This window comes from Bubalus bubalis, chromosome 5, assembly GCF_019923935.1.
Source record: "Bubalus bubalis isolate 160015118507 breed Murrah chromosome 5, NDDB_SH_1, whole genome shotgun sequence".
Classification (NCBI taxonomy): domain Eukaryota; kingdom Metazoa; phylum Chordata; class Mammalia; order Artiodactyla; family Bovidae; genus Bubalus; species Bubalus bubalis.
This window is the reverse complement of record NC_059161.1, coordinates 38,550,389-38,565,458: the sequence shown is the minus strand read 5'-3', so window position 1 is coordinate 38,565,458 and position 15,070 is coordinate 38,550,389. Positions and strand designations below refer to the sequence as shown.

General features: G+C 45.1%; 1 protein-coding gene across 1 annotated transcript in view; it reads left to right on the top strand.

The window, feature by feature from the left end:
- The window catches only part of MTOR (mechanistic target of rapamycin kinase), a 123,315-nt gene that overhangs the window by 69,356 nt on the left and 38,889 nt on the right, over positions 1 to 15,070 (top strand). The window contains exon 29 of the mRNA XM_025285881.2: positions 13,352 to 13,427. Coding sequence (XP_025141666.1) covers positions 13,352 to 13,427 — 76 coding nt within the window. The remainder of the gene's footprint in view (positions 1 to 13,351; positions 13,428 to 15,070) is intronic.

The window sequence follows — 15,070 nt, the reverse complement described above, 5'->3', positions numbered from 1 at the left end:
TTTTTATGGTTGAGTAATATTCCATTGCATGCAGTATTACATGTCTTCTTTATTCATTCCTTTGTTGATAGACGTTTAGGTTATTTCCATGTCTTGGCTATTGTGCATAGTGGTGCTATGAACATAGCGGTGCTTGTATCTTTTCAAATTATAGTTTCATCTGGATATATGCCCAGGAGTGGGGTTGCTGGATCAAATAGCAGCTCTATTTTTAGTTTTTTGAGGAGCCTCCGTACTGTTTTCAATGGTGGCTTTACCAATTTACTTTCGCACTAACAGTGTAAGAGGGTTCCCTTTTCTCCAAACCCTCCCTAGCATTTTTTATTTGTAGATTTTTTAATGATGGCCATTCTGACTGGTGTGAGGTGGCACTTTGTTGTAGTTTTGACTTGCCTTTCTCTAATAATCAGCAATAATGAGCATCTTTTCATGTGCCTGTTGGCCACTGTATGTCTTCTTTGGAGAAATTTCTATTTAAGTCTCCTGCCCATTTTTCAGTTGGGTTGTTTGTTTTTTTGTTATTGAGTTATATGAGCTATAAAACACTTTGAATTGTGTCTGACACATAGTCCATATCTAGCAAATCTGAAGTAGTATTAATTTAGGTGATGGATTATCATTTCATCAGAAAAACCTCCCTGCCCACGTAAATCTATTTTCCATCTTTGTGTGTTGTCTTCTTCAGGGTGCTTACCTGCACAGCACTTATTTCCATTTGCATTTTGCTTATCTACTTCCCTGACCTGTAAGCTCTGTGAAAACAGAGACCTGCCCTGGTTTATCTCCCACAGTAGATCTAGCATCCAGCACTTAGCACAAAGGCTGGGACAAAAGAGATACTTGCCAATTGTAAGAATGACTTCCCAGAAGAAGATTGTCTCCCGCTAAATAAGCATATGTTGTGGAGGCTTAGAATCTCTCTCCATGGTCATTGCCAGTCTTCATCATGGTGAGTTCTTCACTGCAGGGCATGGTCTTCTCTCCTGCTTTAACATTTTCTTCCATAGGTTTTAGTTATAGAATCAAAGAAAGTGATAACTGGAAGAGTTGGGATCATTTGGTTCAGGCTTCTTCTTTTTTAACCAATAACTTAAAGTAGCATCTTTACTGTATAACTTTATATCCCTCAAAATCATGGATTCACATCTCACCCCCAGTGGCTCAGTGGTCAAGAATCTGCCTGCCAATACAGGAGACACAGTTTCGATCCCTGGGTGGGGAAGATTCCCCAGAGAAGGAAATGGCAACCCACTCCAGTATTCTTGCCTAGAAAATTCCATGGACAGAGGAGAGTGGCGGGCTACTGTCTGTAGGATCACAAAAGAGTTAAAGACTAAAGCAAACAGTGGCAACCTCTTTTGTTACATGTGAAGATGAGTGAGAGGGCCTCAGAGCATCTGGGGTAGGGATTTCCCCACTCCTGTATCTTCTGAAGGCCTGTATGAACGGCATATGCAATAGCCTGACCCTGCTTTGGCCTGTCAGTTAACCCTCATCACAGCCCAAGGAGCCACACGCAGAGGTTCATGTGAAAGAGAAAGTAACATGTCGTATGTCTGAGCAGCTGTGTTCCCCATAATTAATCCAGGAACCTAACAGATCTTGTTTGTTTCCAAAGGGTAATCACACACACATTACCTTGTAATTGTAGAAAATCACCCTTCACCAGAGACAGATCCCAGCCAGGGTGCAGGACGAGATGGCAAGTCCATGTGCAGTTGCCCAGGGACTGAGAAGTGTCCCCTTGGCTGGGCCTTAGCTTCCCTGACTTAGGCAGCACTAATGGGAAATGGCCTGTAACTCTCTGAGAATGTTAAAGAAATTGAGCCAGTTTGTGCCTGAGCAACCAGTTAACGGTGAGGGTGACTGGGCTTTACAGCCTACAGACGAGAGGCTGGATGACAAACAAGCCCACTCTGTCTTAACTCTAAACACATGTTCCCAAGGTGTCTGTTGTGTTTCTTGGAAGCATGAGCCTGGCCTTTACAGTTGTTTCCTGGCTTCCTGAAAAGGTAAAGTCTTGTTCTCTTTCCCGCACCTCTGCTGGAAGAGAATACACTCTGTGCAGGGGGTGAGGATTTGCTCAAAGCTCCTCTCTTCTTGGTAAAAACACATTCCAAATGTCTGGACTCATGCTGCCTTCAGAAGTGCCAGTGTTCCTCTAGGAATCTGTACCCTGTAGAAAAGCTCCAGGCAGCAAAGAGGGGGCAGACGAAGGAAACCCTAGTGTAAGCAGAGCACGAGCACAGATTGTATCTTTCTTTCTCAACCCATCTTTTTCTTTAATGCCCTTACATCCAGCCATTACCCAAGAGGCCAGGTCCCTCACCAGTCACCAGTAGAGCTTAAATTTATTTCTGGCCACTCTGAAGACTTCTTACAGGTTCACTTTACAACAGCTTGCCTCTGTAGAGTATCTTACAAACTCCAAGGAAAACTGCTTTCAGTACAGAAAGCTGGCTGTCAGTGAGGAGCTATACAAAGGGCAGAGACCTGGGGTTTCTCCCAGAGCTGACCAGAAAGACAGAGGGTCTTCCATTGCACCCATGACCATTCTAAAGGGCACAGCGTGCTGCTGCTGTTGTTACTCAGTCACTAAGTTGTGTCCGACTCTTTGTGACCCTGTGGACTTAAGTAGGCCAGGTTTCCCCACCCTTCACTATCTCCCAGAGTTTGCTCAAACTTATGTCCATTGAGTCAGTGATGCCATCTAACCATCTCATCCTCTGTCACCCCCTTCTCCTGCCCTCAGCCTTTCCCAGCATCAGGGTCTTTTCAAATGAGTCGGCTCTTCCCATCAGGTGGCCAAAGTATTGGAGCTTCAGCTTCAGCAACCCCATGAACACAATGAAAAGCTTGCTGTTGGTTAGTAGTTAACCTCTGCCCTTCCACTGCATCTAGCTCATCCCCAGGAATGGCTAGAGATTTAAAGGGACCACTCTTATGGTGAGTTAGCAAAGGTGCTTCTGATTTTTATGTACCTGTATGATGAGGGGCAGACTACTGGCAATTAAGCTGGGACATGGTACTCTGAAACCTTGAATCATAAGCTGTATCATGATTTCAGAAATGTTAAGAGGGGTGCATCTTAGAACTGATGAAATACAGTGGGTGCCCCATGGCCGTCTCTGACAGTCTGTCCCAGTGACAGTGAAAAGTGTTAGTGATGACACCATTGGTCTCTCGAGCTTCTTTTGGACATCTCACTGGCTGTAAATCTTGATGATTCAGTTAGTGTGTTGTAGTCCTCATCTTTCAGCTCTCCCTTACCAGGAAGGTAGGCATATTTTCCTTTTCCCGATTCCAGGACGGGCATCAGTATTTCTACAGTGTTGCCTCACTCTACCAGAGCACAGGGCCAGGGCACATCTCCTTACACAGTTATAAGTAAGGAGAGTTCAGAGCTGCCAAGTCCCTGGATGCCAGCTCATTTAATTTTTGTTTCCCAACTTCATCCACATAATAGCCTGAGTCAGAGCTCTTGGACATGCAGCAGCCAAGAAATCAGGATGGATTTTTACCCAAAATATCTACTCTATTTTGAGTCAAAGTAGTTGAAAATAAGTTTTGGGTTCCGTCTGTCAACCCTCCCCACTTTGTTCTGTTTCCCTGACAGCTTCTTTTCCCTAATGTTCTCTCTCAGATCTCTTCATTTCACTCTGGATATGAAGAAGCAGAAATGAGGAGAAAATCCTCCAGGCCTCACCAGAAAAGAAGCAGTGCTCATTGTTGTAGAATAAAAAGATAATGGCCAATTTGTCAAGAAGTGTTGACAAGAAAGATAAAGTTAGAAGTAATTAACTGGCTGACACGCTGGGAGTGATGTGCCTGCCAGTGGCTCCCTAAATCAGCCAGAGCCTTGGAAATGTGACAGCCATTCATCATTTTTACAACACGCCTCTGACAGGCCCCTGGGTTGCAAACCTGGCCAGCACAAATCGTGTGCTTTGACACTCCAGGGCTCTGCGGCTTCTCAGTGCCTCACGCTGGTTGTGCTAGGGCATTTAGGCCCCGTTTATCCAGCCAGGGGGTGCTGGAAGTGATGAGTGAAACGGGACAGCTTGTCCAGCTTATTGCTGGACCTGTGTCCATCCTCTGGGTGGCTGCTCTGATTCCTAGGGGCAAGCCTGCAGACATCTGCAGGATGAATCCCCTGTGAGCTCCTGCCACACCTTGGTGGCTTAGCTATTGCTGCTCTCACCCGGCCACAAGGGTGTGCCCAAGAGACTGGTTCAGACATAAGATCCAGCGCAGGACATTTTCTTACACAGCTGTTAAAAAGTTTTTGTGAAGACTCCGGATAAAGTGGGAAATGCCTGTGTCATGTAAAAAAGCAGAATACAGTACTATATCATCAGTCTGACTAGCACTATGTCTAAAATATGCATTTATACAGAATATGCATAGGCAAAAGTATCATTTTGATATCGTGAACTCCTATCCCAATTTTTTAAATTAAAAAATGTCTTATATATATATACACAGACACACACACACACACACACACACACACACACCTCCCGCTACCAGTATTGAAAGGGGCTTTCCAGGTGGTGCTAGTGACGTAGAACCCATGTACCAATGCAGGAGATGTAAGAGACGTGGGTTCAATCTCTAGGTTGGGAAGATCCCCTGGAGGAGGGCATGGCAACCCACTCCAATATTCTTGCCTGGAGAATCCCATGGACCAGAGGAGGCTGGTGGGCTACATATAGCCCATGGAAGAGCCAGACACAACTGCAGCAATTTAGCACATATGCACCAGAATTGAAAAGACAGGAATTTTTTTCTCTCCTTTCCCTAATCTGCAGTTGTTAGCGTCTGTCTTCTAAATTCTTTTTGCTTTTCATTTTTGGCTGTGCACGGGCTTTCCCCAGTTGTGGAGAACAGGCACTACTCTAGTTGCAGTATGCAGGCTTCTCATCGAGGCAGCTTCTCTTGTGGTGGTGCACAGGCTCAGCAGATGTGGTACCCGGGCTTGGCTGCCCCGAGGCATGTGGACTCTCCCTGGACCAGGGACCAAACCTGTGCCCCCTGCATTGGTAGGTGGATTCTCTTTTTTTTCCTTCAAATTTATTTATTTTTTTGATTGGAGGATAACTGCTTTATACTGTTACTTGGTTTCTGCCATACATCAGCATGAATCAGCCATAGGTATACATATGAACCCTTCCTCTTGAAACTCCCTCGCACCTCATCCCAGCCCTCTTGGTTGTCACACAGCTCTGGGTTGAGCTCCCTGTGTTATACAGCAACTTCCCATTAGCTAGCTATTTTACGTTATAGTAATGTATATATTTTAATGCTACTCTCTCAATTCATCCCACCCTCTCCTGCCCCTGCTGTGCCTGTAAGTCTCTTCTCTGTGTCTGAGTCTCTGTTCCTATCCTGCAGATGTGTTCATCAGTACCAATTTTCTAGATTCCATATATATGCATTAATACATGATAGTTGTTTTTCTGACTTACTTCACTCTGTATAACAGGCTCTAAGTTCATCCACCTCACTAGAACTGACTCAAATTCATTCCTTTCTATGGCTGAGTAATAATTCCATTGTATATATGTACCACAGCCTCTTTACCCACTCATCTGTCACAGACATCTAGGTTGCTTGCACGCCTTGGCTGCTGTAAACAGTGCTGCAGTGAGCACTGGGGCGCATCTGTCTTTTGCAGTTACGATTTTCTCAGGGTGTATGCCCAGTCGTGGGATTGCTGGGTCATATGGTAGTTTTCTTCTTAGTTGTTTCTTTTTTTTTTTTTTAAAGAAATCACCATACTCTTATCCAAATAGATGGATTCTTAACCACTGGGCCAAAAGAGAAGTCCTATCTTTTTTATTTTTAAGGTCCCACTTCCTCACATACAGATCTGGCAAGTCTTCTAGATACTATTGACAGACATGTCACTTATACCGTGACCAAAGGAAAAAGTGGAGACAAGTCAGAACTCTTCTGACTTGTCTTAATCCAGTCTGGGGTAAGGCGTCAGGAGCCCATTTGATGTCGAGGCAGCCCACCTCTCTTGTATCACATTCTTGTTGTCTTCATGCCTTAGGCCCCCAAGAGTTCCAGGGACACCAAATGTCCCAGCTTTGAAACCTTCTAACAAGGCCAGCCTCCACTTTTTTAATGTTTAGAAGAGAAGTAAAGTTACTTTTCCTAAGTTCTTGGAGTAAGAAAGGAAAGTTTGACCTGCCAGATCTTGGGTGCTATCTTCACAACCTGACTGTGACTTTAAGTGAGGGAACCATAACGTCTGCTGGTTCCCTCTGCTCTCCCTGCCACCTGCTTTTGAGCTGCCCCACTGCCTTTCTCTGGTGTGCATTTTAGACGTTCTTATCTTGCCTTCTGTCTTCACTGCTGTCCTGCTCAAAAAGGCACTGTCATCCCCTTGAGCTCCCCAGAGCCCCAGGGAGCTGCCTCATGAAAATAGCAGGGCCCTACAAACCCTGGATCTTCCTGACTCTGTACAGGAATCAAGCGGTTGTGTTTCTAATCACCCATTGGACACAGAGATGAATCTTGGTGCTAGAAGAAGTGACAGGGATGGTCTGAAGCAGCTACTGATTCTAAGAGAGAAATAAGAAAGATACAGCTTGATTCAGCGTAAAATGGGTCCCATTGGCCTCACAACTTGGCTGGTCACGAACTCCTCAGCGAGACCTGCTGAGGTCCCCTGTCAACTGTGTTGCGTGTCACCAGCCCAGCACTGAGGGAATTCAGAGAATTCTTCCTTGACAGGAAACCAAATAAAATGCAGACAGTAGTCTGCACTAGAAATAGACAGGAGAGAGAAGGCCCAGAGCCATTTGGGAAGCCAGTGCATGACGTTCTCATAAATTCCTGACAGGAGCACCAGGAAGCCTGAGTAGTCCCCCAGATGCCACTGCAGACGCTCCTCGTGTGACTGGCTTTGCTGTGGGTTCCGGCTAGTGTTGAGTGCGCCTGCATCACTTTGCTCTTAGTAGCCAAAGGTCACCAAGGCTGAGAGATGGGGTCGATGACCAAATGAACTCTACCGGGAGGAATTCCCAGGCCAGAGGATTTTGGATCTGACGTCAGTCCAGAAGCCTGTGGAACAGTGACTTAGGAGACGATAGAGTTCCTCAGGTTTCCCTTCCAGTGGTAGGAATGGCATTTGGATGCTGAGCCAGTGACCCCCCTATTGGTTTGCTAACAAGTTGGGGTTAGAACCTGGAGCAGTTCATGATCTACCCTTTGTTCAGGCGCATCCTCAGTGACACTGGTCGCCACTTGCCTGTGGAAAGCCCTGAGGAAGAGCTCAAAAGGGAGAGTCATGGGAAAGCAGACAGGCCCTGCACCGAGCACTCGCTTCTTGTCCATCACTCTTGACAGGAAACCCACCAAGGCAGTGAGAAGCTCCCTCATGCCTGAGTTCCTTGCTCACTTACACACTTTCCCTACATTTGGAAAGAGATTTTCGGATAGTGAAGAAAAGATGCCTGGGGTAATCTGTGTAATGTAGAAGACAATGAGGCCATTTCTTATTGTTAATTTGACTCAGTTCTAGAAAGTGCTTCCCTCACTTGTGAATTTTCCCAGTTTCAAGCTCTTCAACTCAGCTTCCTTTAATAAAAATTAAATCTTGGAATAGGAGAGGGGAGGTGGGAATGAATGAGTGAATATGTCTGAATAATTGCCTTTTCCCTTCTTGACATCCTAATTCATTGTGTTTTCCTGTCTTCATTGTATTTCTAACACCAGGTTCATTTGTGGGCTCAGCGTTTTATTCTGTGGGTAGGCAGCTTCTGTTTGCTGTATAGATTCGCAACTATATGAAACCTCAACTGGTTTTTCTCACTGGGATATGAAGTAAAATATAAATATACCACGACACTGATGCTGAAGACAGCAGCTAAGACATCTTAGCCTTCTGGCCTCAGTGGGCATGGAGAGGAGATAGGCCCTGTGGTCGACTGTCATCTCTATGTTGTCGTGGGCATATTACTGTCAAAGCCTCCCTCTCTCTAAACTTGTTTGTCAGCCCAACCAGCGTCAGTGAGGTCTGGTTTGTGTCGTTAAGCATTCCTGTGCTGTTGGGCTAAGCTTTGAACAGTTTGCCCTTTATAAGCCTCCAGCGTTAATAGGGAAAGACTCCAGGGTACACACAGGAACGTTTATAGAACAGGCTGTGGAAGACTCCCAGCTGCCCCGTAAACGAGAGCTCCTCATCAGGGGGGCTTCTGAGCAAAGGTGATCTCTGCACGTGAGTCTGCACGTGAGTCACACATACTGTCTCTCCCTCCAGTCTCATAAAAGCACATCTGAGTTTCAGCGGGCAGTATCTCAAAGGATGGTCTTGTGTCACCCAAGTAGGCAGGCAACGGGGGACTTAGTAGCTGGGAACTGCTGCGTTTCCATGGAGGCTTACTTATGCCCCACTTCATAGCCTGGACTCTGTCTGTATGCCTGGCAGCCTCAAACAAGCGCCCCAGAAAAATCCGCTGTGGCTGCATGGGGACTGTCCTCCTGGGAGGCATGGAGGCAGTGGCTTCTGAAGGGAAATCAAAAATAGGGAATGGGAGGGACTTCCCTGGCGGTCCAGTGGTTACAACTTCAGCTTCCAGAGGGCTCGGGTTCAATCCCTCCTTGGGTAACTTAAGATCCCAGAGGGTAGGTGATGCAGCCAAAAAAAAAAAACAAAACTAGGGAATGGCAGCTTAGGGGTCAGAGCAGGGTGTCAACCACAGTATGAGTGAGGAGGCTAAAGTGAAGTGCAGTAGGGCTCCTGTCCTGTATGGTGAATTGCATGTGGAATTAGCTCATGGAGACGTCCTTGCCCCACTTCCATCTGTTCCCTGCTTTCAGTCACTTACTTCACATGTACTTGCTTGGTGCCCACTGATGCGGGGAGTAGACAGCTGACACACTTTCCTCCTCCTGCAGAGCTGTACCCTTAGTTATTACTTGAGATCCTTTTAAACGTACAGTTTTGAAGTGACAGGATAGCCCTCGGGGCTACAGCTTCTTTCTATGCAAAATGGAAATGTTAATAGTAGTGTCTACTTCGTAGGGTTAAGAGATCATGGATCAGCAGTAGTCAGCACAGTGCCTGGCACCTACAGAGCTCTCAGTAAATTTAGGTATTTTGTTGTTGCTATAATCCTTGGCCTCGCATGACAAAGTGCCAGAAGCCGTGGAGAAGGGATAAAAAGTTAAGATCTCAAATGAGGTGGCAGACTCTCTGAAGCACTGAGAGAATCTACAGATCCTCAGCCCTGCACTTGTGTCCTCCAGCAGCCTTGCAGGCACATGTGGGAGACTCCCTTGGGGGAAAAGAAGAGAGAGATGCATTAGGGAGAAAGTTCTGTGGGAAAGAAAAATGCAACAGGAGAAAATTAACAGGGAGAGAACAGCCAGTTAACTTGAAATCTCTCCTCTCTGAACAGTTGACTATAGGTGCATACGGTCTCCTTTCTTTCGGGTCCTCAAACCAGAACTTAATTTATCAAAGGGACCCTTTTTCTCTGCTCACGCTCCTTTTTCATGGGTATGTTTTAGTCCATTTAGTCAAAGTTGTCATTTTTCAGTGACTGTCCTTACAGTTGGACAAGAGCTTAGCTTGCATGTCAAGCTGTATGCCCAGTTTTCCTGACCATTGATGGAGGGCTGGTCAGTAAGTCCTCAATGAGCCCAACCCCTCTCCTTCCCACAGGGCTCTGTCTGCATCCTCACCTGCCTCCACACATACTCAAGTGGGAAGTACTATACAGGTGTCTTATTTGGACTTGCTCTTAAAGGAGTTGGGGCCATGTGATGAGTTTTCTTGTCACATTTGCAAAGCTATGTTGGTCTGTCCTTAGAGTAGGTAGGTCAAAGTCATTGCAATAGTAAGATAAAATCTGTATTTCTCCTCTGAGGGCTCTAGTTACAACTTCCTGATTTTGATCAGTTTCTTGTAAAATTCTCCTTTTTATGTATAACAAGTAGGAGAGTGAAGGGGGAAATGGCTTTCGCTTGCTTTTGTTTTTGTTGCTTTATCCCAGAGGAAGGCGAGTTTTGGTAATGTTTATAAATTGATCTTAAAAATAGAATATGTTCCAGAACATGAGATTGGAAGACAGTTCTTAGAACTCCTGGACTTTTTATGTCTGATTCTTAGAGTTAACTTTTTTTGGTTCAGGCAAAGAACACTTTCCATATCTTTCTCATCAAAATACTTTATATTCCTACCAGGGCCATCCCAGTAGTCCACATTAGGACTCAAAGTAGTATATAGACTATATCATTATAGATAGTTACATATGATATATTACATATTTCAGTATGAAAGTGTTAATCGCTCAGTCGTGCCTGACTCTTTGTGACCCTATGGACTGTAGCCCGCCAGGCTCCTCTGTCCATGGGATTCTCCAGGCAAGAATACTGGAGTGGGTAGCCATTCATTTCTCCAGAGGATCTTCTCAACCTAGCTATTGAACATGGGTCTCCCACATTGCAGGCAGATTCTTTATCGTCTGAGCTACCAGAGAAGCCCAGTATAATATATCATAAGTAATATGTAGAATATATACTGGATTTCTTATTTCCTGTCTTCTTATACTGCCAAATCTTTACTTGGGCTCAAGGAATTAGATGATCACAAATATATATACCCAGTAGTGTTGATTACTAATACAGTTTGCACAGCCCCACATAAGTGAGAACAAAGTTAAGAACTTGACTTTTGAGGCCAAGAGGAATAGGAAACTGCCTGACAGTGAGCATGCAGTGGAGGGAGTCCCTTCGAACTCGGATTTTCATTCTCAGCTTTGAACTCTCACAGGGCTGCCTAAAGAAAACCATGACGTTACAGCATCACTTTGAAATTAAAAATATTTCTGAATCCTGCAGCAGAAAGCTATGGAAAACATTCAGGTTCAGTGCTTTGCTTGGGACCCGCTTAGAAGCGCCAAAGAGCCTGTGCAGTAGATTCCACACAAGGTGACCCGTCTACTCCTGTAAGTAAAGGAGAAGGGCATCTGTACAGCTACTTTCACCTCTGGTTGCAGAGCCTGGACCTTGAGCTTGGAGCCCACTCGAATAGTCCTGTTCAAGATGGAACTTGCATGGATGGTTGCCTAGTGCTGGCTCAAGTCTGAACATTCAGTTCAGTTCAGTCGCTCAGTCGTGTCCGACTCTTTGCAACCCCATGCATCGCAGCACACCAGGCCTCCCTGTCCATCACCAACTCCCGGAGTTCACTCAGACTCACATCCATCGAGTCAGTGATGCCATCCAGCCATCTCATCCTCTGTTGTCCCCTTCTCCTCCTGCCCCCAATCCCTCCCAGCATCAGTCTTTTCCAGTGAGTCAACTCTTCGCATGAGGTGGCCAAAGTACTGGAGTTTCAGCTTCAGCATCATTCCTTCCAAAGAAATCCCAGGGCTGATCTCCTTCAGAATGGACTGGTTGGATCTCCCTGCAGTCCAAGGGACTCTCAAGAGTCTTCTCCAACACCACAGTTCAAAAGCATCAATTCTTCAGCACTCAGCTTTCTTCACAGTCCAACTCTCACATCCATACATGACCACTGGAAAAACCATAGCCTTGACTAGACGGACCTTTGTTGGCAAAGTAATGTCTCTGCTTTTGAATATGCTATCTAGGTTGGTCATAACTTTTCTTCCAAGGAGTAAGCGTCTTTTAATTTCATGGCTGCAGTCACCATCTGCAGTGATTTTGGAGCCCCCCCACTTCAAAAAAAAGTCTGAACATTAGACATATGTTTTTTCTGTACACAAACATATAAGTAAGATTCCAGAAGCTTCTATCCTTGGACAAAAACAGATGAAGGAAGAAGCACATATAAGAACCTGCTTATATGCTTAATTTCATATCCATTATTTCATTTGATTCCCTGAAGAATGCCGTGAAGGAGACAGTAAGATTGCTTCAGGTTGTATGGAGACTGTCCCCGTTCATGTGGGCCTTGGGGAAAGTCACTGCCCTCCCAGGCCTCTGTCTCCCCAGGAGTAAAACAGGCCTAATAATACCCTTCCCTACCCACCCTCTCAGGGATGCATGAGGTCAGAGGAGCAATAGATTGGAAAGATTGTTTGAGATGTGATTTGCAAACATGAGGCATTCGATTATTACTTTCACAAATGTTAACTTTTCTAGTTCATCAGATTTCTGGGCAGTTACCTCTCAGTTTTATTGGAAGAAATGTGGTGGAATTTGAATTTTTAAAAATAGTATTTTATAACACCAATCTCTTGCCATATTACCACGTTGAACCCACGTCCTGGAATTTCCCAAAACCACTTAAAAGTTAATTTGAGTCCAGTAGACAGTTTGTCCTTAGGGCAATAAATTAGATCCTAGCTTGTTAAACCAGTCTGGACTCCCAAGCTGGTCTGTCACATTTTGCTCCCTACGTGTGAACAGATACGGTCATTATTATCCTATAGTTTTCTCAGGCCTGCTCCCTCCCTCTCTTCCTTCCTTCTCATAACTCAAGCTCATGTTTAGTGTAGGGTTAGCTGCTATTTACCTCCCTGTTGGAACAAGGGTCTGAGCCTTGCAGCTCCTCTCCATTTCAGAATGTCTTCACAGCCTCTCTGATGAACCAACTCCAGGCAGCAAGCCTTCCAGCTTTTCTGCCTAGTTGCCCCAATATAGTTACAGTCCTCCAGCCCCAACTGCCCTTAGGATGACATCAGCAGCGTTGTGTGTGGTTATGAAAAACATTTCTCCACCAGAGACCAGGCAAGTGCCTTGGGATGTGGTCCCTTCACAGCCTGCTTCAGAGGCAGAGCACAGTCGTGTGAGGGATAAGGGGGCATCTGGAGTTGAAAGACGTGGACCTCATCAGTGAGCAGTCGCGACAGCTGCACAGCCACAGGCCCCAGGGTTCTCTGTCACTGACGTGGATGACCCAGCCTCAGGGCCACTTCTGTGTCTCCTACAGAGCCTGATGGTTTCTGTTTGTTTTGGTTATTCTTATCATTGAGACATAAAAGCTAAAAGTTCAGAGGTACCTCATCTGTTGTGTTGGTTGGGATGGTTCTGGAGCCAGGGTTTCTTAGTTTAAAAACAGACGCGTGCTGCCTGACGTCTGATATCAGAAAGGAAACCAGTCAGTCAGCTGCTTGGAGGAAGGGCCCCAGGCAGGTGAGGCCTCCTGTCCACCAGATGTGGCCCCTTCAAGATAAGGAGTGTGAGGTCAAGATGAAATTATCAGGCCAAGCTTCCCGAGTGGTAATATAATAGGTAACTGATGTTCTTTCTGCTTCTGTAAGACGTTGTCCCCAACGTGCTGGTGAGCCATCTGCCTACAAGCGACCCTGCCCTTCCCACCCTCCGACGTGTTGAGTATAACCTCCGCTTCCTTTTGTTTTCCCAGCATTAATAATAAGCTGCAGCAGCCAGAGGCAGCTGCTGGGGTGTTGGAGTATGCCATGAAGCACTTTGGAGAGCTGGTAAGTGTCTCATTCCTTTTAGAAGAGCAAGGGGCAGCTACCTGGCTAGGGAAGCACTAGGCCACAGCCTTGAGAAAGTTACTTTCCTTTTCTGTTTTTCCCCAATTATTAACAGCCTGATGCTGACTTACCTGTATCTTGAGGTTGAGGGAAGCAGTGGCCATATAGAGTATATTCAGGCTAAACAGAGATTGTGAGGACAGAATCTAATGAACAGTAATGACTTGTATTTATCAAATAGCATGTGCCTAGCTCTTTGCTATGTGCTTTATGTACTTCATCTAATTCAGTCCTCACAGCAACCTGTGAACAGGTACTGTTGTTATCCCATTTTACAGGAATGAGAGGGACTATAGTCCCAACAGGATAACAGCCTTACCTAAGCTGACAGAGTGAATAAGTGGCAGAACCTGGTGTCAGAGCCCAGATGTTTAACTATGACCCGAGTTATCTTTGTGTTGTCTAACAACCAGCATTACCATTGCCCATACTAGAGGCTCAGTATATACTTCGGAAGAAACCATGACTAATTCTCCAGAAAAAATATGCCATAATTTATACATGATATTGAGGGATTGTTCCATTTCATTATTGCTTATATAGTTTCTTCCTTCCTGCCATCTTTGCCCAACCAATATTAAAATGTTTCCGTTACTCTCTGTGGTCTTGGGCGGGTGCTTTGGTAACTTCCTAACCATATATAAACATTGACTTAATCAACTTAACATTGGCTTCCTGGAAGTTCAAGAAGTTCTGGGTCCATATATTTGATGAGGAACCTTTTATTAGTTGTGCCAGTTACTTACTCCGGTTTGCCTTAATCAAGAGCCCAGTGTGTTAGAGTAAAGAAAATTGACTACTTCACTGCCTTATGTAATGGCTGGTCAATTGGACTGAAAATTTTAAGGGAGTATTTTGCCATCTTGAGCACATGCCTGTAACTCAGCTAAGAAAGCATCTCCAGATGACAAAACAGAAAGGACTGTGTCTCATCCATCTTTGCCACAACCTTGTTTGCAGAGGGAAGAAAGTCAGAAGAGAGGGTGCTTAATGTAGTCCACTCAGACAGAGATGTCCTCTCCTTTGATATCCTTAGACCTCAGACTGCAGTAGTTGAAACAAGGATTCCACAAACATCTGGTATTTGGGTGATTTTATATGCTGGTGGCTCAGAATGCCAATCTTAAATGAAAAGATCCCCATCTCCAGGTTCTGAAGGTGGCCGTTAGCTCCAGGATTATTGCTAAACCCTGGTGGATTTTCTGTTATATTTAGGTAGCTGAATCATATTAAATTCGACAATGGTTTGCTTTTTCTTGGCAGAGCCTGTGCTTTCTCAGCGCAATTTATGTAACAGCAATCTCATTAGAATTGTGTGTGATTCATTGCTTAAACCTTATAGTTCCTGCAGTCTACTGCAACTCAAAATATCCTGCCCCCTACCTGACCTGTTCCATACGCTGCTCCCCCTACTTTCTGCTTGTTCATACTGAGTGGGTACCATATGTTAGTACCCACTTTTCCACCCAGTATAGAAATTCAAAATGGGAAATTTACCAGTGTTCCTTTTTAATTTAAGAGTTTTTAATGTTACAGTCTCTGAAGCCACTCTTTTCTAAGTTGTGTCTTTCATATTTAGGCAT